Source organism: Pagrus major, chromosome 1 (genome assembly GCF_040436345.1).
Source record: "Pagrus major chromosome 1, Pma_NU_1.0".
Classification (NCBI taxonomy): Eukaryota; Metazoa; Chordata; class Actinopteri; order Spariformes; family Sparidae; genus Pagrus; species Pagrus major.
Window position 1 is genome coordinate 8,955,006 of NC_133215.1, and position 27,859 is coordinate 8,982,864.

The window sequence follows — 27,859 nt, forward strand, 5'->3', positions numbered from 1 at the left end:
GGTACAAGGTAAAAAACAGATTCACTTTTTGTCAGTGGGCACCATGAGAATAGTAAAGACTATGGAAAAAGTTAAGTTTTTCCATGTAATTAAAATTAAACCATCAAGAAAATTCCAGTGTTGTGACAGATTTTTGTGCCTTTGTTTGTTTAGACACTGAAGGTGTGGTGTCATTCTGGGGTTTCCACACAGGACGGGAACAAAGATGCATTGGCAGGATGCTCGTAAAATACTTTATGTTCTTGTTTTGCTTCTAAATTTCTCTGTAAAATGAGTAATTAGGTTTAATGTGTAACTAGATAAGGACTGTTCTCTGGGCGTTAGTCAAGGACTTCAAATATTGAGGTCATGAGTACAAATTTCCCCAGTGCACTTAGAGTTCAACGTTCTTAAAATGTTGTCATTATATACATTTCTATTAGTTTGTCTCATGTCATTAAATAGTTTCATCAACTTTCTTTCTTTCTTTCTTTCTTTCTTTCTTTCTTTCTTTCTTTCTTTCTTTCTTTCTTTCTTTCTTTCTTTCTATCCCTTTATTTTTTGCATCTAAAACCTGACAAATTTAAAGACAATGACTCTTTTCAGAATCTGCATTAAAAACATAATTTCATGTGTAATCATACAAAACCTCAGGTCTGTAAAACAACCACCTTCCCAGAAACAATAGTGACACTGAAAAAAACAATGACCTCAGCTTGTACTGTATGAATCAATATATAATAATGATAAACTTTACTTGACACTGTAGGTCTTTTGTGAGCAAAGCTTCTCAGTGTCACATGCTCCCACAGACCCGCCCCACGCTACACGACTATATAAAGGTTCCCGCCAAGATTTATTTCAACAGACTGACCTGACTGAGTCCAACGCATTTGTGTACCCTCCTCTCCATGATGATGATGCAGGTAAGAGCCCAGTTGATAACTATAACATGACATTAATAATCTATTTATCTTTATCATTATACTGCTTATTTGTTGGTGTTGTTGTTTAATGTTATTGAGGATATCATTGTTGACTTTATAGTGTTTTAGTTGTTGTTAGTTACATATTAACAGGGCACTCTCAGTCCCAGTGAACACACATTACCTCTTTACAGACTTCAGACCTGTAAGTTGACTGAAACGAACAGCGAGAGTGAATTACAGTAAAATATCACTATGTCCAATTAAACAGTACAGGGGATAGATGTAGACGGATATTTCAGATGATAACGTTTTAAGAATTAATTTCATTTTAACCAAACACGATTAAACAACCTCTGCTCCATGGTAAACACAGTGGGCTGTAATGTAAACATCCAGAGGGATTTACTCATACACACTCTGCACGGAAATCCCAAATGTTGTAACTCTTTGCGATGATGTAACTGGATAGTTTTCTGTGCTGTGAAATAAAAACTGCACACAATACAAGTCAGCAAGAAGTAAAAGACTGGAGATAGCCATCTAAGAGGGCAGGTTAGCACTAATCTCTTTCCTTTTTGCGTCCAGGTAATGTTTTTTGCAACTGTGCTGGTTCTTGCGGCCTCGGCTCAGTCTGACCCCCAGTTTTATCTGCCCATCGACTGTGATGACATCCATCGCCATGACAACACCACCTCCAGTGGGGTGTACACCATCTATCCGGGAGGTCCCGCCATGCCCGTGAATGTCTACTGTGACATGGACACTGATGGAGGAAGATGGACTGTCAGTACACCTACTACTTTTCCTCCTAGGTTTTATAATCTTAAACAAACGTTAGACTGTGTGCTTCATTCAGAACCACGTAAACCTTGTAAAAACATCACATGTCATGTTACCACTGAGGAGTCCGTTCAGCTGACCTGAGAGTAAAAACACCAGAGAGCTGTAGAGTTGAGAGTCTTGAGACCAGGGGACTCATTCAAGAAACTTCCTAAGTCTAAGTAACTGCCAAAAACGACAGCACAACAGCTGTTAGATCTCTGTGGTAATGAGAGTGAAGATTGAGAAAGACGAGAACACGGAAATATGATGATTGAACTACTCAGACCATGACTGCTGGAGAAGCTAAGATTGATTAGATAAGATTAGATTAGACTGTGAGCTAACTAGTCAGTGACAAATGAAATGAGACAGCCTTTACATGTTATGAAGTTATCCGAGTACTTGCAAATGTATGAAAAATAAATAGATAAATAAATAAATGTTTAACCTGTCTCTCTCTCAGGTGTTTCAGAGGAGGATGGATGGGACTGAAAGTTTCTTCAGGCCCTGGAGTCACTATAAGACTGGATTTGGGAATGTGGTTGGTGAATACTGGCTTGGTGAGTTCTTCAGGGAGAAATACATTAAAAACACTGCGCTGCTTTCCTTTCTTAATTTGCTGAGGTGAGACAAAATATAAGGTGTGATTTCAGACTTTGTGAAGGTTGGGAGGGGAGCACAGGTTAATAAATGTAGAGTAATGATAAAGGGGCTTAGGTGCAGCATGTGAAATGAAACAGATGTTTGTGCACAATTTCAGGCCTGGAAAACATCTTCCTGTTGTCTGTGAGGAAGAAGAATGAGCTGCGGGTTGACATGGAGGACTGGGAGGGAGGGAAGGCGTCTGCCCAATACTCCTCCTTCTCAATCGATAGCGAGAATGCCGGGTATCAGCTTCACCTGGGCAGCTTCACTGGCGGAGCAGCAGGTAAGGATCGCTGAGTGGATCTTACTTTGGTAAAAATTTAGGTTTGAATGTCAAGGCAAATAAATGACTGTACTGGAGGCAATACAAGATGTTTTAATTTTTGTATTCCTTTATGCCTTTTGGGTTTTTAAGAATCAAGACTGCCATGTAATAATGGGCCAGGGGGTGAATTTAAATGGGTTCTTTAATAGTTTATTTTCCCAGTTAAGTTTTGTTGTGTCCTTACGAAGCTGGATGTAATACTGTGGGCTTAACAGGCTAGAAAACCATAATGACAGCTCACATCGATTTTTTTTTCATGCCAGAGAAAATGTGGCTCCCCAGAGACAAATTAAACTGCTAACAGATGAATGAAAAATTAATCATAATGCTCTTTCAGCAGAAAGAAAAGTATATTCCAAAATACTAGGTTCAGTTTTTTAAACAGTATGCCTGTGTAGTCAATTTGCCAGTTTGGAGACGCCATGTGTAAAGTTTGGATTAATGAAGTAGATGATTCAGTCTTCGAGGGAGAGAGTCAGCCGGTAAAACGACTCTCTGCACAGTGTTATTATTCTTTTGACTTAAAAAAATAAAAAATGTATTTATGGAAAAATGCCATACATCTCGTTCCAACAACATGATGGACCTTCGTTGTACGGTCACAATTTGGTTGGTTTTAAGGCAAGAAAACTTACTACTACATTAGTAAGTTAAAATAACTCACCATTGACTTTTGGTTTCACCCGGTACACTAATAGCGGTCTTCTGAATGAAGGTCCTGTGTTTATTTGACAGATTGAACCACCCCAACCTCATGCAATCTTGGTTGCTATTTATACTGTACCACTTCAACTGAATTCCTCCTTTACTGCTATAATAAAATACCATTAAAAAACCTCCGAAACAGCTTTATTTCATTTATTTCATTGTTGAGCCCTGATACTTCATGGAAACTTATAACTACTCTCCTCTACTCTCACCTTTTCTGACCTCCCCCTTCCCCCTGATAACTTTAACACAATCCCTAAAAGTGTTAAAATCTTCACAGCGAATTACCTTTATCCTCTAAATCTGCAATTATTAAAACAAATGAGTGAACTTAAATCATCCCCTGGCAAGATGATGATACAGCAGCTGTGCAGGATGAACACAGGCTTTCAAGTTTCAAGCATCAACTGTATTTAAACTCGGCTAACGTTGTTTTTGTCTTTATTTATAGGGGACAGTTTGACGAATCACAACAACATGAAGTTCACGACCTTCGACAAAGACCAGGACCTGTGGGATAAAAACTGTGCTCAGTATTATATGGGTGGATTCTGGTACAATAATTGCCACACGGTAAACCCCAACGGCATGTACGCACCTCATGGTACCATCCCATTTGAAAACGCCCAAATCGTTTGGCATCTGTGGAAAGGCTGGAACTACTCTCTCAAGAAGATTGTCATGAAGATCAGATCAGTTTCTGCGTGTTCATGCACACATTAACTGGACGACCTTTATCTTAAATAGATCATGTTAATACTTCACCCTCCATCGCGTGAGGAGGGTTGAACATGGGGGAGTATCATCTCTCGCACCTGTGTTGTTCATACTGAGTTCAATACCAACAATATGTATAGAAAAATATGAAATGACACTTTTCTTTATTAATTTATTCATTCACAAATGCAATCAGTCAGAATGTTTTAGTTAAACAGGCTGAATGCATCTGTTCCCCGTGTTCTTGTTTTGTGGATGTTGGGTTTGACATTTTGTCATAAATAAACTTTATAAGATAAAGTTTTCTTTTGTTTCTTTTGTCCTCTGCTGGGAACCACACACACACACACACACACACACACACACACACACACACACTATTTGTTTAGAAATAGAAGACAAGAGGAGTTGTCAGCTCAGTGAGGCTGTCAACATGCTAACATGCTCACACTGATGATGCTAACATGCTGATGTTCAGCTGGTTTAGGTTTAGAACATTTGTTTATCATGTTCACCATCACAGTTTGGTGTGTTAGCATGCTAAACGGTTGCCGATTAGCACGAAACAAAAAGTACAGCTGAGGCTGATGGGAATGTCGGTACTCGTTAAGGTGGGAATTACTGAACACATAAAAAATTGGCCTGATGGTGGCGCTAGATGAAAAGATAAAGGATCACTAGGATTCAACATTTGGGGACCATGACCTGTGTACACGTTTGGTGCCAATTCATCATGTAGATATTTAAATATTTCAAAGGATAAGTGAAAATGAAGAAAAGAGCTGTTCATCAGGATCAACTTCTGGCTTGGAGCATTTCTTTTTATTTCTCTGATATCAGTACACACTTCATCTGAGACACTTCATTTTGTAGAATAGGGTAGGTCTACCTGAGATCATGAATTATATATGACTCGTTTTTTTAGTTTTTTAGGTTTTTTTTGTACTTAAGTATCTAGAGTACAAGTAAAAGTAAATGTACATATATTTACATGTACACTGTTTACTATGGGTCAACTGATTATTGATCTGGCCGATCATTGTATCCAATATTCACATTTTTTGGATTTTTGGGATCAGTGTGATTTTTGTTTTTATCCAACTGCTGATAAAATAAGAAAATTTTATAAAGTGCAACTTATGCTCTGATGTAGCAATCTGCAAAGTGACTAAAGTTATCAAATAAATGCAGCGGAGTAAAAGTACAATAACAACAATCAGAAAACTGTAAATATATTATCATAGTGCTTCAGAAATCATCTAAGCAGGAGGACCAGATGTTGAACACATGAAAGACTGTATTCAAAAGGCTGTCTGACTCAAACATCTCTCAGGTGGACGGGTTCAGAGCAGACAGGAAGCATGTAAACCAAACACACGGTGTCGCTCTTGTGTTGCCTTCCTGGGACAGACAGGTGTGGTCTCAACAGGTAGGCTGACGTCACCACACACAGTGAAAGAGAAGTCAAAGCATGGAGTGATGCTGTGCTGGAGCAGGATATCACTTTAGTACTTGAAACCATCCAGCAAACAAAGAACAAAAAAGTTGTTGTTTGATCATTATTATATACATGCAACACTTTGTGAGCAGTATTGTCACGTTGTGCCTGGTGGAAGTGGAGATTTTTTTTAAATCTACTTTTGGGTAGTTAAATCTGCAGCATGTGATATTTTCTGGAAAAACTGTCGCCACCGACACCCAGTGTACATCTTTGGTATTACAGCAAATGCAAGGGGCTTTCATCAGTGGGCCATAGGCTCAATCATCAGCTCGTTTTTACTACTATAACTGGTGCATTCAATGTCATATTTTGTTTGTATAGTCGTATGTATGCACTCTGATATTGATCAACCAGTAGGCAAAATGGTTGATCCCATCACACACTTTGAATGACTTGAATGACTATATTTGTATAATATGAAGCAGAAATTCTCAAAGAAACATTATGTTAATAAAAAAAATACAGAAATGGATATATTTGAGGAAATTAACAGTGGGGAAATTTTACAGAAAAATATGTGTAAATAATTAAATAAATAAATTTTGCTATTTTATATATAGTCATTATTAATACCTGTGCTCGCGTCCGATCACATATAAAATCACATATAAATACATTACCTCGTCGGGATCCATCCTGCGGTCTCCAAAATAAATGCACGGGCCGCCGGCACACGCTAGCAAAGATCTTACTCGGCGATAGATAAGTGACTTAACAGATATTCATTTACGTGAAAATCTTCGAGATTAATACTTGAAATAAAAATGGAAATGAACACAAAGTTAAGTTTTTAAAAAATTGTCACATTATATGAATTAAATAATGTATGCTTTTATTTCTATTATAATGTTTGTTGCAATTTAATTAATTTAGTCATTTATTTTTGGCAGCTGTGATCCTCCATACAGGAGAACACGAATGAAAATGATTTGTTTAGGACGTGTCCACTATGAGTTAATATGATTTATTCAAATGTATTCCCCCAGGTGGTGTACGTGTTATAAATGAAGTGCATTAGTTGGTTTTTACTGCCAGACAATGTATGTGTTTATTGAGAGGTTCCGGTTTTCAGGAGCGTTTACGATGAAAATAACCTCAAGCTGCTTCTTTAAGATAAAACAAACAGAGACGCTGCTGCTGCTGCTGGTAGGTTTTCCCCAGCCGGTTCCTCCCCCTTCTCTCTCTCCCTCTCTCTCTCTCTCTCTCTCTCTCTCTCTCAGGGACCCAAACTTGTTTGAGGAAAAAGCGCCTGAACATATTTTCTCTCTCGCTGGCTGCTGGGAGAAACAGGACAGACCGCGTCCGTGCCAAGGAGAAGGCGTAGACTTCCTCCAAACATTTCCTCCGCCATCTCCGCTTTCGAGACTCAAAAGTTTTGTGGATTCTTTGTAACAACTTTTTTTCTTCTTCTTCTTCTTCTTCTTCTTCCTCCACCTCTTCCACCACCTGGTTGTTGTCCCTTTTCTGTCCTATATAACACACACCGGAGAGAGGACTCCTCCATCTGAAACTTTTTTTGTGCAGACATGGACTGGGGAACAGATCTTTGGGTAAGTTTGACAGCTGACACAGAAGAAGTCCTCTGGGGGGAGTCATTATTAAATATATATGTACCTTAAACGTCCCTTAAGAGTCGAGTCGTCCTGTGGTTTGTTGTCGTCGACACATTGTGTACACGGGAGTGTTGTTTTTCCACGGCAGGCCCGGGTTAAGTAATCTTGAAACAACAGCAGGAGTCTTTCTCTAAAAGCCTGCAGCCAGAGGATTTCGCAACCCCTGCTACATACCTTATCACAAGCAGAGGGGAAAGAAGAGAGGGTTTATGACTTCATGGATACCTTATCTACTGTAGGATAAAGGTGTGTTCCACCAGCTTTTGCTTTGCTTGAACCTGAGCACATCACATCTCAGGGGATGTGTTGTGGTTTTCTGCCCCAGCTGTCCTCGTCTGTGTGTGAGTTATGGCTGCATCTGGTCAGTGACAGACAGTCATCAGGTCAGACAACCTCCTCATCACTTGCACACCATCAGTGCCCTCTGTGGAGTCAGACAGCTTTAAAGTTAAAGGACACAAACCGGAGTGGCCACTAATGCCACTTCCTGATTGATCAGGCGAATGTTTCGCCTACAAAACATAAGAAATACACACAAAAAAGACAAACTGGGACAGGAATTTTTGTCCCACCAGCAGTCCAGAAGCTAAAGACATCCTGTTTACTGCCTCTGAAAGGCAGGAAATCCTCACACATGAGAAGCTGAAACAAGAGAAAGTTTTTCTGGTGATGGACTGATCGCTAACAGATGACTGGCATGTTGTGTGTACAGTGTGCGTCCTGGCTGTTAAACAGTTTATGATAGTTGGTTTAATGGGTGGCGATGAAGAGCAAACAGAACTTATTTCCCCAAATCCTGCTGTGATTGTGGTCAAAGTCTGAGTACGTGCCTCTGAGATTATTTCACAGTCAGACACAGACTGGGTGAGGCTATTGTGTGTTTCGTGCTGCTGTTTGTTGGGAAAGAGTTGAAATTCAAAATCATTCAACAGCTGCTGCTCGGGGCGTGTTCGACGGGATCTGATAAACTGTGCCTTCATCAGACTTAATTGTGGGAAAACCAAAACATTTCATAGCTAGAGCTGAATGTCAAAACCATTCACTGACATCAAAAATACATCTGCAACTATTATTTTCATTAGCAAGAAACCTCCTAGGGAGCGGAGGCTTGGTTTATTACAAGGCGATATTAACACAATTACACAAAAAGTTCATGATTTGTGAACTCGTGTCTTCAGTAATGGTCCATTTGAGTCTTGAGCTTTGTCTGTTGCTTCTGTTGCTTTGACAAGTATGAGGAAACAACAGACAGGCAAACTCAAATTAGGAGAATGTTTCTCATTATTTCGAGATACTAAGTCATTTTTTCAAGAAAGTCTTATTGTCTTGAGATGCTGTGTCGTTATTTTGAGATACTAAGTCATTAGTTTGACAGTTTATCATCATTTCAAGATACTAAGTCATTATTTTGAGTTACTACATCATGATTTTGAGATACTGAGTCATTGTTTTGAGATACTAGGTCGTCATTTGGATAAAGTTTCTCATTATTATGAGTTAGCGGGTCTTTTTTATACAAATTGGCAGAAATGGATCTTCACACACAGCTAGTTGAACAAACCGACAAGGCTAACATTAGCTAACCGATATGTGATGTGTTTAGAGTGAAAAGTAAACGGCCGACATGTCTGATGTGACGAAAAAATGTTGCTTTATAATGAGGTAAACTTACATTTCAGAAATATACCACAACACACCTCATATCAGCCATTTTTTGGGTGTTATGCTTGAGGTTGTGATGTGTGACTAGCAAAGTTAATTTGTTAATGTTTGAAACTATCTGGTAGTGACTAAGAGCTTTACACAAACTTGTACCTATAAGCTGGTGCGACCCTCTGCTGCTGTTTTGTAGCTTTCACTATGACTGAGGTGAGCTAGAATCTGACCTCAGATCAGCCTGGATCAGGAAGCACAGATGCTTCTGTGGTACGTCACGGTGAGGGGTGGGACTAGTCCGACTGGTTCCAGGGTTTTGAGAGGCCCCTGGGACCGTCAGTCACAGGGCGGAGGTTCACACTGAGCTAATGATTATCTCATTCCTGAACCCTCTCTGTCTCCCTATCAGTATTTCCTCCTCTGACACAAACATGCAGATGTGCTACAGTAGAGTACTGGGGCGTAGTAGTAAATGCATGCAGGAGTATATCTTCAAGATTTTTCACGAGCTCTTTAGTCTCTCGCAGTTTGTTTCTCATCCATCCGTTTACTCTCCTTCCTGCTGCTGGTTTTAACAGCCAAAACATTTTCTACTCCATCGTCCTCTTATGTTTTCTCAATCCTGTTCCTTCCTCTTTCCCTGCCTCCTCCCAGCTCTCTCGTATCCAGGACATGGCTAACTGTGTTACTGTATGATCTCCATTTAGCTTCCCCCTCCTCTGAGGACTCAATATCTATGTCTCTGGCTCCAAAAGACCTTGCAGCACACACATACTTGTACTTCTATACTTGTGAGGACCCTCATCGACATAATGCAGTCCATAGCCCTTTACCCTAACCTTAACCATCACACTTCAATTTCTAACCCTGACATTATAAACTGAGCCTTAAAACTAAGTCTTAGCCTTCAAACAGCCCTTTGAAGTTGTGAGGAGAGGCCAAAATGTCCCCACACTGTTGTTTAAAACCTTGGTCTTCATTGTAGCTAGTACAAGAACACACACACACACACACACGCTAACAAACAACCAAAAGGTGGGGTCTTTCTTTGTGTTACGCAAGAGACACAACAACAGAACCACCCTGGTGCTTTTGTGCGTGCAGATTCTCATGTGTCAATATAACGACGCCATTCAGTTTTTGTGGTCACGTCCGTCTTCAGTGAGACCTTCACTGAATGTCCTGACTCTCTGCAGGTATAAGTCAGTGGAGACAGAGAGCACAAATGTTACCTGTCCAACAGGTTTGTGCGTATGTGTGCGTGCGTGTGTGTGTTTTGAATGCAAGGATGTGTGTGAAAAGAGAGGAATGTTGAAAGGAGAGTTTGCTTCATTCTCTGCTACACCTTTGTACCTAGTGTGTGTGTGTGTGTGTGTGTGTGTGTGTGTGATATTATAAAGAAGGGAGGATGCTACGTGTGTGTGTATGTGTAGGGTTATTTTTAGTCTTACATTTTCATATGTAGCTCATCCATAACCTGATGAAGTGCGATGCTAAAGCGCTTCGTCGATCGACAGAAGATTGATCAGGAACTATTTTAATAATGGGTTCATTGTTTAAGTATGACTTGTCCCAGCTAGTTTTCTTACTCATCTATGACAGTTGAACTGAAAATCTTTGGGTTTTTGGACAAATCAAGAAATTTTTTTTTACGAAGTCCCCTTGGGCTCTGGGAATTTCTGATGGGCATTTTTGGTGACTGTCATGAGACAAAACAATGATTGAGTGATGTAGAAAATAACTGGTAGATTCCTAATCAAGATAATGGTGTGTTACAGCCCTCAGAACAACACAGGTTTGTTTTGTTCTGCGGTTGTCAGACTTTGCAAAACATTATTTGTGGATATTTGCACACTTTGTCAGACACTCCCTGGTTTGGAGCCTGAATGCCGGGGGAAGGGCTGCAATCAATGTACGTATCATAGTGGTGATGAAAAGATTGGTCATCAGTCAGATAGTTTATTTGACTATTAAGGGCGAGCAAAAACAAGTTGTAGATACAACATTGATAAGGTTTCAGCAACTTGTTCGAGGTTACAGATGAATGGTTTTGGTCTCTACCGACTCCTGAGGGAAATGTTTGGTTCTTTAGCTGCTAAATACTCAACATCGTTCTCCACGTAGTCACTAACTGAGTCTGTCTGCTGTTTGGTGCTCAGCATGTAGTGTACAGCAGGTTTTTAGATCTTTTTCACTGAAAATGTCAGTATGAGGGCAGTAAAAATGAACCAAAACAGTAAAGATGTGGGCCAGACAGAAAAACAGTGAGCTGAGACTCAGTATAAAGCTCTGTAAAGCTGAGAGATGCTTAGATGATTATTCTCCGTGGATTCATCACTACGAGTGAAATCATGTTGAAATGTTGTTTCCACATTGACATTTCATATATTGTTATAAAAATATCGATTATAGCTGCTTTAATGATCACTTATCAAGCAAAAAATGCTAAATATTAACTAATTCTAGCTTCTCAATTGTCGGGATTTGCTGCTACTCTGATGTGAAAGTGAACTGAACTCAGCTGAGTTTTGGGCTGCCGGTCAAGTCAAAGAATCAATTTCATGACACCACCTTAGGCTTTACGGTATAGGACATTTATTAACTTTTCTGACATTTCATAGATGGAATATCAGCAGATTAATCAGTAATGAAAACAATCATTAATAGCAGACCTACAGTTCGTCTACCTCTATATCTCTCTGATGTATCAGAACTATTTTATCAGCCATTATTAGCTCAGCAGTTTGCTGTGGCCTCTTATTCTCACTCAGTTATAGAAACCATAGTGAAGGGACATCAGATATATAGAAAACACCGCTCCTGAAACGCCTCATCAGTAGTCCCGCCTTTAATTCTGTGACTTTGTGACATCACACTACATCACGTCACACTTTAGCAGAATTATGCTTAGGGGCTAGATTGGCACATAAGGATTGTTTTAGCACAGCTGCTGTGTTGTTGTTAGCGGTGCTGGGTCAGACGTGTGTGAGCTGACCAATCAGAGGAGGCTGGATATCCAGGAGGAGGGGCCTAAAACAGGAGCTAAAACAGAGCGTTTCAGACAGATATATACAAATATTCAGTTTATGTTTCACATAAGACAAAGAAAAGCAACAAATACTCGCATTTGAGAGACTATTGAACGAGACAATGTTTGGCCTGTTTGAAAAAAAACATCATAATTATTTGTCAGTTGCTTATCCAATAATCAACTAAGCCTTTCAGCTCTAGTTTGAAGTCTGTGGCCCGCTGACATCAACATTAACAACGCTGTTACCCTTGAGAATCAGACAAGATATTCCTTTATTGATCTCCCAGAGGGGAACTTGAGGTTACAGCAGCACAAGGATAGAATAAGTACAGATAAATAGAGAAACTTGAAGAAAATAGAAAGAAGAAGGGAATAAAATAGAAACTATGCAAGAGTGCAGTACCATCTCAAGCAAAGTAACAGTCACCCACATAGTTCCCTCTGTCAGACTTGTACTGCAGCCAGCTTCACTTCTTGTTTCGGAGGCTTTTTTTCTTTCAGTCTGGTCTTCAGTAGATGAAACACATGATCGACTTTTAAGGTCAAGTGTGACCTGAACAGTTTCCTTGGTCTCATTGTGCGTGTGATTAGTTCAATGTCCAGTTGCATTGTCTTGATTTGGACTGTGCACAAAATTGGGTGCAGGTCCTGCACTGATGTAATCACCCAATCTCAACTTCAACTTTAACTGGAGGACAGAGCAAAAAACTGAGCCACAAACCTTTAGACTGCACTGTGTCAGCTGTTCTCCAGTGTTTGTGTGCATATACATGTATAGAAACAAGTGTTTCTGTGTGTTGTTCCTCTCTTAGGACCAGTATGATCACATCGACAAGCACACACAGTCGGGCCTCGACCTGGTGGAGCGTTACATAAAGTTTGTGAAGGAGCGGACAGAGGTAGAACAGAACTACGCCAAACAACTCAGGTCTGCCATCTTTTTTTGTGAGCTTGTTCCTGAGTGTTATGTTTACATGAATGTATTTGTGTATTTGGGCATTTATGTACATATGTGAGTAATAGAGAGTCACGCTGCTTCTTTTTCATCGTCTAACAGGAATCTAACAAAGAAATACGCCAAACGAGGGAGCAAAGAAGAGCAAGACTGCAAGTAAGAGAACATTTAAACATCCAGTTTTCATCATGTTTCCCTCACTTCCTTTTATTTTGCATTTCAATTTTAAAAATAACATATAAAGTAGGAAGGATAACAGTGGCACATTTACTAAATTTTGATTTCACAGAGAAGAGAAAGGAAAAGCATGCTTCTCATTTCTAGGTGACAGCTTTAGATTTTGATGTCAGAAATGACAAATTAAGCCTCGAGTTGAAACTGCATGTGAGCTGTTGGGAAATTTCAACAGAAAAGGATGTGAGAACAAGGAATAACCCATATATTTGATAAATGTGGCTATTATCTATTATCATAACTTCCCCAAATAAAACAAGAGCAGGACAGTTACTCCAAAGCAGTGGTTCTCAAACTTCTTCTTTCATGTTCTTCAGAAGCCAAAAAAAAAAGTCCACCCAACATTTTTTTTGTTGTCATTAAAATTAAATAATGTAGTTAACTTGAAAATAACACTAGGTCAAGCTGCGTTTCCACTGAAGTACTCTGGTATGGCACTCTTTGAACCCAGCGTTATCCCTAATCCCTGCACCTAAACGCCAGATGTGCTGTCCAGAGAGTACTCTTGAATGTAGGCAGGATTTTTACTGGCCGGCTTCGGGGAAACCGCTTTCACTTTCCACTTTCCAGCTGTTGGGAAACAACAGGGGAGACTTCACTGAAATCTCAATAAGCTGCTGCCTTTATTAACTGACACACTGTGACCTTTACTGTACATTACTGCCTGACTGACAGCATAAACCGATAACCTTGTTTTCCTCTGCTCTGCTTGCATTCAGTGTCACTTTCCTGCCGCTCGCTTACGTTCATTCGGCTACTCGCTCGTTACGCTCCATCACTATCTGTCTTTTACTCGACCACACGACATACACGTGTAGTTGTTTATGACAACATGAGACACGCTTTACTTGGCAAAAGGCTGCAGGCAGCGAGACAAATCAGGAAGTGAAATCCTACTGGCTGTTCCGACTCAGTGGGCTGCAATGTTTTAACTCCACCTTATAGTATCTGGGTGACGAAAAAACAGGACAGTATGGAGCGGTTGTTTTGGTGCTTTTGACAATGGAAACGCAAAAACAACCATTCCCAAGTGTAATAAACTGAACTGAGCTGAATGATTGCTCGGTGGAAACAGTGCTTTAGTGCTGTAATAAGTATGCCAGTTAGCCAGACATGCTAATGTTTGCAGCTTACACAGATAAACACACAGTTGAATCCATTCCTTTAGAGTTTGATTTTGTAGGAAACAAAAGACTAACCTGCCAAGTTGCTTTTGGAAACGACCGGCACTTTCACAAGATCAAGTGATCTCATAAATCCAGCTGCCTTGCAAGATAAATAAAATCTTCTCAAATATCTTGAGATACAGAGTATTGCATGTGGGGTTCAGGGAATGGTCAATTAAATGTTGTTCTCTTCAGCTGTAATGATTTTCCAAACTGTCTGTCCTCCCTGCTGCAGATTCAGCAATCACGCATCATTTCAGGAGATCCTGAACGAGCTGAACGACTACGCCGGCCAGCGAGAGCTCATCGCTGAAAACATGATAACCGGCATCTGCGTCGAACTCACCAAGTACCTTCAGGATCTGAAACAGGAGCGCAAAACAGTGAGAGAGGGAGGGAGAAAAGGGAAAAAAAGACGTTAATCAGAAGTTTTGGAAAATTGACGCGATGCACTGTGTCATCATCTCACACCTCTTCCTTCCCCAGCACCTGTCTGATGCCAAGAAGGCCCAGCAGAATTTAGAGAGCACCTTTAAACAACTAGAAAGTGTGAGTCACATGTTGTTGTTGTTGTTGCTTGTTGTCGAGACATCTTGTTTGGGTCACGTTAGTTTGATAGAAAGATTGGTATCTGGTAATGCAGATAGATTTTGTGGTTTTGTTGAGTTCAAAAGCAGTCTTTGACGGACAAATCTTCTTTGAACAGAAAGCCAAGGAACATTTATTCATCATTCATTCAAGTGTTACTATTTTTGTTTTCTTTTGTTTCCTTGGGTTCAGAAATATCTGAGACTTCTTTCTCCTACCTGGTTCTAATTTGGTGATTGAAACTTTTGTTTGCGCTAGTGAAAAAAATCTTTTCTTTCTTTCTGTGACACAAAACTGTTGACAGCGAGGTCTGTGGATAATCTGCAGTAGAACAAGAAACACATGTCGCTGCTGAATATTTCAAATTTTGCTACCACTTCCTATTAGAGCGCCTTTACTTCAATGTTTATGAGTCACAACCAAGTTTCAACCCAATCCAACCCAGCCTTATAGCTGATTGGAGTTGATTGATTGATTATTTATTTCGTGTGATGCACATAACCTTCTTAGCTTTACAAGGGAATGGGATTACAATTCATTTCATTATTATTTTACAGCACCGTCTTAACCAAAATATGCTGCCTTCTCTCCCAAACTTGACAAAGAAAATCTGCTGAGACAAAGGTTCCCTTCCTGAAGCACAGCTCAAGTTTTTCGTAATCATCCAACCAAAAGAAATCAGCATGAAGTGAGGACATTTGGTAGAAAGTAGATCCCTTACGTCAGACAGAAAAACAGGAAATGAACCTCATTCTTAGTTTCACCTAGCTCACACAGCAAACAAACAAAGTCTGTCCTCCTCTGGAGTGGCATTAAACCTGCCAGTCTCCGGGGCTAATGGTGATTCTCCTGAGCGTGACTGTGCACACAGGGATCTTTGCCTTGTGTTTAAATTATACATCACATAAGGTTCAACAGTGTAACCCTAACCCTCAGGAATGACCATGTGAGAAGTCCCAATTAAATGTCTTTTCAGTGAGTCTATGATCAGACATCTTCACATGTCTATTCCTAAACTGAAGCATTTAACGTTTATTTAGATCAGTCAGAAGCCATTAATTGGATCAACTTCTGTGTTGCCAGGTTGTGAAAATTCTTTGTCAAGACATTGAGTTAATAGAAAGCACAGTGAGTGTCTCACTTCCTAATAAGTCATCAACTTTCTATTAATCCAACAGCAAAAGTTAAAAATCATCTGCAATTATAAAATCTATTAGATTAACAATAAAAGGTTTTTTTAACAATCCATCAAACCTTATTAAGTTGTACTAAATGGATTTTAGTCCAGAAACTGTCCTGGGAAGAGGTGGACCTGATGAATAAAACAGGTGTCCTACACCAGCCACAGATATAAATGATAATAAAGGCAGCAATTACAGCTTATAAATCTCTTACAGAGGACTTAATAGCTTTATAAGATGGTATTGTAGTTTTTTTTATGCTGTCGGCACCACAAACCAAATGTAATTCTCCTCCATTATTCTGGGGCGGGCAGAAGAAATCTCTGCGACATCTCAAATACCTCAAAGCCAAATTAATCTATCTGCGTTACTGACACCACCAGATGTAAATGAGTTCATATATACATCATTTGTAATTTGTGTTAACTGACCCTTTACCATACCGTAACAAAATCTGCATTATTTTTTTTGGACGGTCCCTTTGCATTTTAAGTACCCCAAGTAGGACTGAATCCCTGACTTTTATAGTGTTAATACTTCTAAAGCTCTATTCATTAAAGTGTCAATCTGTGTGTGTGTACATGCCCTGCAGACTAAGAAGCGTTTTGCCAAGGAGTGGGCGGAGGCTGACAAAGCCACACAACAAGCAGAGAAGACAGAAAACGACCTCAATGCCACCAGACTCGATGTCGAGAAAGTAAACACAAACACACACGACACAACAAATTGAGCACTGATTTATTTTATTTTACACTTTCTGGTTTTTAAGATATTTTTCGTCAAAATCCTTGAACTGTCCTTGTCTGTCTCCCGTTTTGGCTGCTTACACCTCCTTGTATCTCCCCTCCCTCCCTCCTTCTACCTCCTCCCTGCATCTGTTCTCCCACTTTGCATTTTGTTTTGCATCTCTTCATTCGTCCCTCTTCCTGCATCCTTTCATCTTCCCCTCCCTCACCCATCCGCCGTTCCACCCATCCTTCGCTCTGAAGGCCAAGCAGCACGCCCATGCCCGCACACACACAGCGGAGGAGTGCAGGAACGACTATGCAGCACAGCTCCAGAAATACAACAAGGAACAAAACTTCTTCTACTACACAGAGATACCACAGATCTTCAATGTGAGACAATGACACACGTAAACACGCGCATTCATTCACAATGCAGGACAACCGCACACACCTGTTTAAGTGGCGTGAAACCAAGCACGCCCTTGTTCGTCCTTCAAAATGTAATCCAGTGTTTTCAGGAGCCTTGAAACGTGTGTAAACACAGACAGAATGAATATAATAAGGACTTTTAAGAGGCATTGTGTGTTTGTGCACCGAACAGAAAATGCAGGACATGGACGAGCGGAGGATCCGGCGGCTGGCGGAGGGATACTGCCAGTTTTCAGACATCGAGAAGAAGGTGCTGCCCATCATCTCCAAGTGTCTAGAGGGAATCACTACAGCAGGGAGGAAAATTGATGAGAAACAGGTAAATGTACTCAGTAACTGTGGGGGGGCAGCAAATTGCACAAAATGCCAAATTAATGTTGCTTTAACGGAGGCCCTAAAATGAAAACAAAGCCTGCAGTACTCGGGATGATGGTCATAATGTAAAGTAATACTAAACGCACTGTAATGTACTTTCTTTTTCTACGTACGCAAGTTTGTAAGGTGTATTTAAGCAATAAACATTTCTGTAATAGAAACCTAATATTGATTGAGTGTGTCTGAGAGGTGCTGATTTATCTCCCTGGTGATTTTAAAAGCAGGAGTTGTTTTATGGATTTTCTTCTTCATTATTTCAGACATGTAAATTAGGTCAATTTTCAGTGAAATTTACTGATTAAAAACAAACCGTTAAGAAAAAGCATAACACGAAAACATCACGCTATTTGTTGTTTGTTGTTATGTTTTTGACAATGATTTGTTTTTCTTTGTTTTCTTTTTGCTCTGTACATGTCTTTAGTAACTACACGTTTATGTTAAAAAGCAAATATCAGCCAATATAGAAACTTAAAAAATCCAGGACTAGTTGGTCTTGATCGAACGCCTGAGGGGAACTCTGAGTCCACACATACAAATCCAACGCTTAACATCTAACTCTGACTGTTTCTTTGATGTCAGCGAGTGTCTATTTGTCTCCCTGCAGGACTCGATGCTGTTCATAGAGCAGCATAAGTCTGGTTTTGAGCGACCTGCAGATGTGGAGTTTGAAGACTACACCCAAGGAATCAAACCAGCCACCTCGGACTCCAGCCTCCACCCACCCAAAGTCCGAGCCAAGCTCTGGCCTTTTAGCAAGAAGAACAAGGTACATTTGCTCACATCAGATTTTCTTCTCTTTGAGTTTACATAAGAAGAGCAGCGTTTCAAGGACGAGACATTCACCGCTTCTCTCCTCTCTGCTTCGCCTGCTCCTGCATTTGACAACCTGAAAATCCTCCCTGTCCTGTTCTTTAAATGTGGCCCAACTTATCCGGGCTAACAAGTTAATAGCAGGCTAAAATTAACCCTGCCATTTCTAATTATATAATCATATATCCTGACTCTTTAGATGCAGTTAGCAGGATTGATATGGTAGACTTTCTTGAAACACTGCATGCTCTTATTTTGAAAAAAAAAAAGCAAAGTGAGTAGAGACTGGAAACAGCTGGGCAGTGTAAGGGTTGTAAATAACGCATGAGAAAATAGACTGCAGTGCCCATATTTCATTGTGTAAAGAAACATGTCACCACCCTGTGCAACACTGCGGTACATTAATGTGTTTTTAATAGTGTTCAGACAACAATTGAGGCTTGTGGCTCAGAGGAATAAGATGTATTGCACTGCGTGTAGGATTTGTTGACACAAGAAACATAAATAACAGCAGATTTATCCTTTTAATATCTGACATGTTTCAATTTTAGATACGGTAACAATTACATCAACATATCTCAGTACACTTCTAAGCACAGGTGTCATGTTACAGCTACAGTAAACCTGTGTGTTGCAGGTTTGGCGACTTGTTGCAGATACGTTTTAAGACAGCTTAAAAGCCAAATCAGGAAGCGGCTCTCTTCTTGTGTCTCGCTTCTGTTAACCACCGTAGAAGCGCAAAATGACGCTCACATGATCTCATAACAATGCTGTAGACTGAACGCACACACTCAGACACACACACATGCAACTCGGCACACATTCCACTCGTGTCTTACTCCACCACCCTGTTGCCCTCAGGGGCCAATTCTAATTCCAGTCTGCTGCACAGACTTGCCCTAAAACACCCCACGCTCTCTCTTTAACTGTTCGTCCACTTTACTGCAGAAGTCTCTGCGTCTGTTTGACTCACTCCTCTCTTCTTCTTCTTCTCCTCTTGTTTTCCTCTCATTACCAGTGTAATTTTCTCCCTCCTTTGCCCTCTCTTCCTCTGCTTCCTCCACCTTCTCTTTTTCCTCCCCTCCTCAGTTTGCCCGTCCGTCTTTCTCTCCTCCGTCCCCTTTCCCATCGGGCAGCCTCCCCCTCTCCCTCTCCCTCACGAAGCTGCAGCTCACCCCTCTCTCTCTCTGCCTGAGAGAGTTTAATCGCTCTGTCAAACCCAGGATTTCCACCTTAAAGTTATTACACAAACAGCACTCGGTGAGTGACGACATCTGCTCCGGTCCAATCCACATCCTCCCCCGCTGTCAAGTTCTTGTAAATGTCTCCCCCATCTCATTCAGATAAGCTGTTGCACGTGGATGTTCGTACTCTGTCTCTAAAATCAGTCTCCATGCTTGTTGTTGTAAAAGTGTGTTTCCCATGGACCGTATTCAAACAGCGGCCATTTTCCGCTGACATCATGCTCAGGGTGGGAATCTCAAATACTGACATAACTCGAATAAACTTTGGGAAATATGTTATGAATTCAACACTTCCAGATTGATCAGTGACTAAAATGACGTGTAGTGAAAATCTATAGGGACATCTGGCCATATTTCAAGGTAAAACAACAAATTTGAAAACCCATTAGCTAGCGTTAGCATTCAACTGCTTCCTTGCCAACATTAACGTTGGATTACATTCAGTTTGTTTCGCTTCCAGGCTTAAATACATGTGCACAAGATGTTTTATGATGTTTGAGAATTAATTTACGCCTTTCCTATCGTATCCTGTAACACTATGACACAATAGTGTTAGCTAGTAGATGGTTGAATACTACAGAAAGCTTCTGTTAGACAATAGCTAATGTTAGCATTCAACCACTTCCCAGCTGAGTGCCATGTTAGAGGAAAATGGCCGCCGTTTGAATATGGTCTATGTGGTGTGTTTGTTGTACACCTGTCTCATACTCTTTGTCCCTCTCTCCGTGTCTAGATGTCGCATGCTGAAAAAAACATGGTAACACTTATTATGGTTACGGGGTAGGCTTAAAAGGTGCTTAAACAACAATATTCTGGTGTTGGATTACTTTAAAATAGATGACTGTTTTAAGGAGTAACTCCACACTGGATCATGCTGCAATGACCTCCGTGGGAGAAAAAGATGTAAAAGCCCAGTCACAACAGAAAACTGCAGTCTGAAATTCGTCCATGGCTAGTCGGTGAACCACTGTAGCTGCAGAGCTAACAGCTAGCCAGAGCATGCAAGCAACTAAAACTGCTCTCTCTGGGATATTTTTCATGATGCTGAGTGTAAGATAACAAGCATAAACTGTTAGTTAGCAAGCTATATAGCTCAGTCTAGTGTGTGCGCCTCTCTTAGGCCTATCATCATAACCTACATTTGCTCTAAGCATCCAATTTTCCCAAAAATGACTACCACCTTTGAAAAACCCAGAAGGTCTCATTTAGCAGAATTATCAGGCAGGTTCAGGTGCACGATTCAAATTCTTGTGAAAAGCTGCCTAAAGTTATCCTGCATGCCAAAGAAATCATGCAGATTTACTTTGCCATTGTTAGCGAACCCACTTGATTGACCTAATTCCACTTGAATGAGGTTATTTTGCTTCTAAATTGAATCATTCATCATTCATTCACGCAGGTGTGACTGGACTTTGTGTGATCTCACCTCAAATCACAGTTGAGTGTGGTCAGCTGCAAAATTATGTGCAGGGTGCAGTTACTCTTTACTTCACAAAATCAAATGCATCTTTTTGATGGAATAGAGCACTACCTTTCTATTTAATGAAAATTATTATGAAACTTTCTCTTCAAACTAAATACCAGAGAACCACGTCTTTATTCTGTGATGCCATATTGATATATAACTTTTAAAAACTGCTCTGATTTCGTAAATGCAAAGCCTCAATCATCCAAAATAGAAAACAAATCCATCATGTGTAGTACTTGTTATCTTCCACCTCCAGTGGTATCTAACCATGCAGATAGTGTATATTTTCCACCACAGTGGAGAAGAATATAAATAAAAATCTGCATTTTTAAAAATTCTACAACATTTCCTCTCTGCTGCTTTGGATAATCCAAACAAATTTACTGTGAAACACTCACAATTTGTTGCGCTGTTATTCTGGTGATATAATGTTAAATCTATAATTTCATACACACAAAAAACAAGATCCTTTCTACCAACTCAAAATGTTCAGAAGATAATAACTACTTTTATTACATCGCACCTTGTTCGTCTGCCTCAGTCAGCCTTCACTAGCATAGCTCAATCAAATGTCTACAGCGAGGCTTCCCAACCTCCAGACTCTGTCTCAAATTCTTCCACTTTCCTAAATGAACACTGGTATGGCATCACAGGAGAAAGAGTTTTATGTGTTGGTTCTGTGTATTAGTTGTTCGTACAGTACGCAGCAGTCCACAACTGCAGAGATAAAATTCAGAGGTATCCTTTTGGGACGTTATAAGGTCGTGAACAGTCTTCCTCCTCACTCTCTGTCTCTGTTTTCCCATCACTACTGTCATAATAGGGTTTGTTTCCTGGACACATAACAATTATGTGGTTCTGTATTGTTGTGTTTTTTTTGACAAACATTTAGTATTAACCTGTCAGTCTGTGTGTAGATGTGTTATTAGCAGTGGGAAAGAGAGATAGAGACAAGGAGGAGTGACATCTGGTGGTGAAGAGCATTGATAAGGTCGTTGTTTACATGATGCGTTGAGTGGTTATTGTGTATGTTCTTGTTTTTGTGTTGTGTGTGTGTGTAGCCGGCTGCGGCAGAAGATTTCTCTCACCTTCCTCCGGAGCAGAGGAAGAAGAGGCTGCAGGCGAAGATTGATGACATCACCAAAGATCTACAGAAGGCGCAGGACCAAAGGTGATGACATCATCAACGGTGTCACAGGCAGCTCTGAGGCCTGAAAACACAGACTTAATGATTTTTTGTCTTTTGTTATCATGAAATGCTACTGAGTTTTAATTCATGACGTTGACTGTGATCATCATGAAGTTGTCTTATGTGGTGGCAACCCTCGTTTATTTGCATCAGTCAGTCAGTTCAGACTAAAAAGGACAGAGGGGTTTCGAGCTTTCAGATTTAGTTTAAAGCCGTCATCAAGCGCAGGTGGAGGTGTCAAGAAACAACCTCTAACTCCAACTGCAAGCTTGAAACGGCCACGATACCTCTTTCGCTTTTGTAGCAGCTCTACTGTCGTATATTTTAAACATCACTGTCTCCAGGTTAATTAGTTTAGCCTGCATAAATTGGTAAAATTGGGAAACTGCAGAGGTGAGAAGCATTCTTAAAAGCCTTCAAAGTATTTCCCTACAGGCTGAATATCCATGAGAAAATCAGCAGCAACCAAAGTTCAAGTCTGGGAAAAGAAACCCTTCATTATTATTTATAAAGAATTTAACACTGAGCTAATCTGCTTCATCAGGACTGTGTTGGTGCGATTTGATCAGATTTGAGTGGCAGAGGCAAACAACTCGATAACTGTGTAACTCTTTAAGACCCAAACATCTTTCATGTAAAATAACCAAAGCAGTTTCAAGTTTGGCAAAAAGTCTTTGAATTTTTAAAGTCTTAAAAAAGGGGCAATGTGTAAGAAGTTTAGTTGAAAATGTTAAATAACTAAAATTATCAACAGAATATAAAGAAATAGTCATTTGGAGAAAATCCTTTCCCCGTTCGAACATGCCAATACTCCTGTGCACAAAGACAAGTCTGTAAAAAAAACAATTTTCCCAGTTAAGTGTGGCGAAACTTGCCTGTAAAATCTTCTGCCCATCCTTCCTGTTCTTATCAGCACTGCTGCACAGGAGAGAAACTTCCTTAATGAGCGCTCACATTTGCAAAACAATAACACTTTCCTATCTCTTGACCTCAGTGACGCACTGGAGAAGATGAAGGGTGTGTACGAGCAGAATCCACAGATGGGAGACCCCTCCAGTCTGGAGCCTCAGATCACAGAAACTACCCAGAACATCGGCCGTCTGAGGGGGGAGCTTGCCAAATATGAGGTTATCACACATACTCTACATGCACATATACAGTATATGCTTATAATGTGTGCATGACAGATCAGAGTACAGTATTTGAGTCAACATCTAGCTCTTGTTGGTTACAGACGTGGCTGTCAGAAGCAGTGGGAGGAGAGGAATCTTCCAACGCCATCAACAATAATACTCAACATGGGTAAGACCTGCATTTAAAAGAGTAGTTTGAGATTTTGGGGAAAAAAAGCTTATTCACTTACTTTAAATGCTGAAAGTGGCACCACTCTCATGTTTTGTCCAGTAAATATGAAACTGCTGCCGGCAGCTGGCTAGCTTAAGTTTGCATGAAGAGCTGAAGTTGGGAGACTCTCGATGGACTGCTAAGACCTGCAAGGTGACGGTGACCTAGACAATGTCACTGCGCTGGACATGAAGTGGTCCAATAATCTGATAGTCCCTCATAAAATATCTTGTTGCTTCTGCACTTCAGTCTGTGTACAGATTAAATAACCAAGATGCATAAAACTTGTGAATTGGTGAGCTTTAGAGACAGATACGTTACCTTTGGAAGGAGTCATGCTAGCTGTTTTCTCATGTTTTAAGTCTTTGTGCTAAGCTAAGCTACCCATTCATATTTACAGTAAAGATAAGATGACAGTAGGGATGTAATAACAATAATATGTGTACCCATGTATTGCACAAATTTTGAGGTAAACTTTTAGTTGTAAGTCGCACTAATGTACTGAGGCTAGCGCAACCAGATGATCTCTGTGCACTGGAACAAAAATGGATGGGGAATTATGGATAAGGCACTGTGTTGACGTTGCTCCATGGTTGAAGGGAATGTGAATGGGAAAGCACATTGAAAATTGACACATTCAACATGGATCTAACAAGAAAATCTAGATCTAGTTCATTCCTATGAAAGCATTACCCAGATCTTCCGTGTTGTTGGGCCCGGGGAGCGTGCGCACTAAAGACTTCCGCCAGTCAAGCCGACTAACTTGACTTACTTGAATGGGCATAAAAAGATTTGTGTGGCTCTTCTAGACTTTCCAGATGTCATTGAACCAAATGGCTCAAATTATCACAGTGGCACAAGTCATTTCACAGGGGTTCTGATGCTCAAAAAAACTTGTATCCACTGTTTTAAAGACGCTTCTTTCACAATGTAAGCTTATGGGAAAAAGACTGTTTTTTGCGCCCCAGTGCCTGACCTAATAATTACACAGTTTGGCTACAAAAACTGGCTTCAAAGCCTAGCGCTCTTCCTGGAGGACATTCGACAGCATCACACAGATGAAAAAAAAGCATCCTTGTAAGTTTTTTTTTTTCCCTGGTATACCAAACTTGCACTGAACTGTGACTCCTAAACAGGAATGAAACAAACCGTGACTTCTGTGTTCACTTTTAGTGTTATCAATCTTCTCATCTAACCGTGGCAAGAGAGCGAATAAAGGTTGTTCTTAAAAGGTGAATGTTTGTGGCAGGGTACATTGAGGAAACATGTCTTATTTTTCTTGGATTTGTGTATTTTCAGTGTTGTAGCAGCCGAACAGTCTCAGCACGTCTACACAGAGTTTGACGACGAGTTTGACGACATGGAAACTCCCATAGGCCAGTGCTCGGCTCTGTACACCTTTGAAGGTACGTCTTTACTTATTCATACTCAACTTGTTCTGAAATAGATCTCATTTTAGCTTTTAATAATGTGTCTTACTTGTGTGCGATTGTCTGCAGGCAACAGCGAGGGCACCATTTCCATTACGGAGGGAGAGCTGTTGAGTATAATGGAGGAGGATAAAGGAGATGGATGGATGAGAGTCCTCAGAGCCAGTGGAGAAGAGGGCTATATACCTTCGTCCTATGTCAAACATACCCCGTAATACACACACACACACACACACTCAGAGCTTGTGATGGAAAGTAAAGAGCCAAAGGTGAATACAAAGTCATCCATGATAATTGGAGCTGTCCTCTGCATCTTTTATCTCAGCCAGTGACGTGTATAGTGAGATGAAAGTGAGTGATTATAAAGCTTGTTATCGAGGCTGATTGCGATATCCTACACTCCCCGTCTCTGCTCGCAGCGGCAGGGCAGGCCGTCTCTAAACACAGAGTGTCAGCCCTGTCTGATCTTTATAAATTTAAGCTCTTTTAAAACCAAACTTTTGAATGTATCCCTGAACTTTTTGTCACGGTGTTAAGTGACGACTAATGTAACATATTCAGCAGCACAGTAGCCTGACGCTACGTTTCTTTATGTCGATATATCCACTCACTTGACCTTCCCACTGCCATCTCTAATAACCTGCTGAACTTTTTCTTTTTGTTACACCAACGCTCTGCTAAAACCTCTTTCCTGACAGAATAATGTGAGTTTTTCTTTCTTTTTTTTAATTTTTATTCATAGTGATGTGATGTTATATGAGTTAAAACTGGATGAAAACCACTACTCTATAGGGAGAGTGCAAAATACAAATTCTCTCAACGGACTGTCATGGTAAAGGATAGGTTTTTGATTTTTATGCCCGTCTTAACGCGTATGAAAACAGGTTGTGCTTGCTGTAATCATTCCTCCAGTCCAACCTGGCCCAAAGAGATTCTTCCTAATATGCTTCTAATGTAATCCACGGTCCTCAGTCTGGGTCGAAGTTTTTCTGGATCTAATATGAGGCTTCACCCATCTGAGTTAGTGGGTATTTTCTTGGTTGTGTGACTATCAATCCACTACAGCTCAGCAGGAAAACACTGTCTGGGAAAAAAGAGGAATTTCATACTGAAGACATCAGTAAGTCAGTCTGCTGGGGCCTCATATTAGCTTATGTAAATAAACCTCAAGTATATTTTTTACACAGAAGACAGGATGTGGATTTTGTGCCCCATCAGTCCCATTGGAAGCACTTTAGGAAGGAATCGTTAAATGGCCAGTATGATCAGGTTACCTGAACCTAACTCCATGATATATTACAGTTTCTCCACCACAGTGAAAACCTCTAGGAAGATTTTGTAATGTTTTTGTGAATTTAAAGTGGAAATAGACAACTTTTTATCCTAAATGTATCATTATGAAGTAAATATCGAGTACACAGTGTAATAGCTGCAGAAAAATATCACCATCCATCCACACTTGGATTGGTTCCCAATAGACCATATTCACACGGCGGCCATCACGCTCAGGGTGGGGAGCTCAAATGTCATACTGCTGTGTTCCAGGAAGAAGATTTACCATGCTCCATTGTTCTGTCAACATGTGTTACTTACCACAGGTTGATAGGTCAGTTAGGGTTATGGATAGTGCTATCAACGGTAGCATTTTTTGACAAGGCAGCCTATATTGTCAGAACAACGGTATTTTGTTAAGTTTGCGTTTTCCTCCTGCCACCATGACTTGAGAGCGTTCAAAACCGACATTCAGTTGTACTAGAACAGTGAGTAACAAAATCTGCCAACTTATTAGTGTTTTACTCGGTCAAATTGGGAGTCTTATGGTTGTTTTTTTGCCTTGGACAGTAGTCAGGCTACTTATGGGAGCCGTCTTGCTAATGCTACCGCTAGCGGCCAAAAAACAAACCAGGAGCTGCGAGTAAGCCAGGAAAAAACAAACATCTGTGTTTGTCATCATCTGTGTTTAAAAGTTGTCTGTTTTCACTTTAAGACATGGAGGATAAAAACAAAGGAATAGGCCATGGCCAAAGTTCAATATAAAGTAAAACTACAGCAAGTTATAATAATTCTGGCACAAAAACTTGATGAACTGTGAGTGTTTGAGGTTGCAACCTGATACGATGTGCAACCCAAGAGTGGATAACAAGCAATTATAAAGCCCTTTCCTTCACCCTTTGAGTTCTACTTTGCACAAAACTGGCAGACCGGTTACATTTCTGGTCATCAACTGGTTCTTCTTGACGGTTTTTCTCTCTCTCCTACATGTATACTGGCTTTACCTGGTTTAACCGCCTGTTTTTATGTACTGAGCCTCCAGACTTCTGAATCTCACTCTTACAGGTCTTCTAGAAATGTTTTTTTTTTTCAAACAATGTCTTTGTGATCTGTTTAGCCAAATTTTAAAAGAATTAACGACACCAGGATTGATTTCAAAGGGGGGTAAATTGGAGTTTTTAAGATTCAGCTTCTCACTGGAAGTGAAGTGAACAGTAAAAAAGAAAAAAGTTTAAGCACTTTTAAAATCTGATAGGAGTGTTTAAAGAGCAACTCCACACGTTTTAAGACATATTGCTGTAAATAATTTGTGTCTAATATGGTTTCTCCTCAATTCGTCTAATTTGTAAGAAAGTTCATTTTTGAGTCTCTTTTTGAATACCGACGCTTCGAGATGGCGGCCGAATGTGACCTACAATCCCAAAGCGAGATGGGAATGAGACTTTCTTACAAATTGGACCTTTTAACTAGTTAACAATTATTTAAGTTACATCTCCCCCTCCATCATTGAAAAATGCTGA

At 40.2% G+C, this 27,859-nt stretch overlaps 2 protein-coding genes across 3 annotated transcripts; both read left to right on the plus strand.

The window, feature by feature from the left end:
• Positions 1-837: 837 nt before the first annotated feature.
• On the plus strand, positions 838-4,425 carry LOC140998749 (microfibril-associated glycoprotein 4-like). The gene is made up of 5 exons (XM_073469119.1): positions 838-905; positions 1,494-1,691; positions 2,194-2,290; positions 2,491-2,658; positions 3,860-4,425. Exons 1-5 carry the CDS (start codon positions 891-893, stop codon positions 4,129-4,131), a joined length of 750 nt encoding a protein of 249 aa, XP_073325220.1. The 5' UTR covers positions 838-890; the 3' UTR covers positions 4,132-4,425.
• A 2,419-nt stretch (positions 4,426-6,844) lies between these two features.
• On the plus strand, positions 6,845-26,252 carry LOC140994312 (cdc42-interacting protein 4 homolog). 2 transcript variants are annotated; one of them, XM_073463886.1, is made up of 15 exons: positions 7,063-7,176; positions 12,739-12,854; positions 12,984-13,037; positions 14,517-14,664; positions 14,768-14,830; positions 16,643-16,747; positions 17,040-17,168; positions 17,380-17,526; positions 18,187-18,348; positions 20,370-20,393; positions 22,166-22,275; positions 23,288-23,420; positions 23,528-23,595; positions 24,937-25,043; positions 25,137-25,372. In XM_073463886.1, exons 1-15 carry the CDS (start codon positions 7,153-7,155, stop codon positions 25,280-25,282), a joined length of 1,536 nt encoding a protein of 511 aa, XP_073319987.1. In that variant the 5' UTR covers positions 7,063-7,152; the 3' UTR covers positions 25,283-25,372. The 2 variants fall into 2 exon arrangements, with proteins under 2 accessions (XP_073319994.1, XP_073319987.1); XM_073463893.1 differs by lacking the exon at positions 20,370-20,393 and having other exon boundaries at positions 6,845-7,176; positions 25,137-26,252.
• The last annotated feature ends 1,607 nt before the right edge of the window (positions 26,253-27,859 follow it).

Coding starts and splice junctions, on each gene's coding strand:
- LOC140998749 (XM_073469119.1), top strand. Junction 1,692..2,193: donor CTGATGGAGGAAGATGGACT/GTCAGTACACCT, acceptor TCTCTCTCTCAG/GTGTTTCAGAGGAGGATGGA. Junction 2,291..2,490: donor GGTTGGTGAATACTGGCTTG/GTGAGTTCTTCA, acceptor GCACAATTTCAG/GCCTGGAAAACATCTTCCTG.
- LOC140994312 (XM_073463886.1), top strand. CDS start 7,153: ATGGACTGGGGAACAGATCTTTGG. Junction 18,349..20,369: donor CTTTTAGCAAGAAGAACAAG/GTACATTTGCTC, acceptor CTCCGTGTCTAG/ATGTCGCATGCTGAAAAAAA. Junction 22,276..23,287: donor CAGAAGGCGCAGGACCAAAG/GTGATGACATCA, acceptor TCTTGACCTCAG/TGACGCACTGGAGAAGATGA.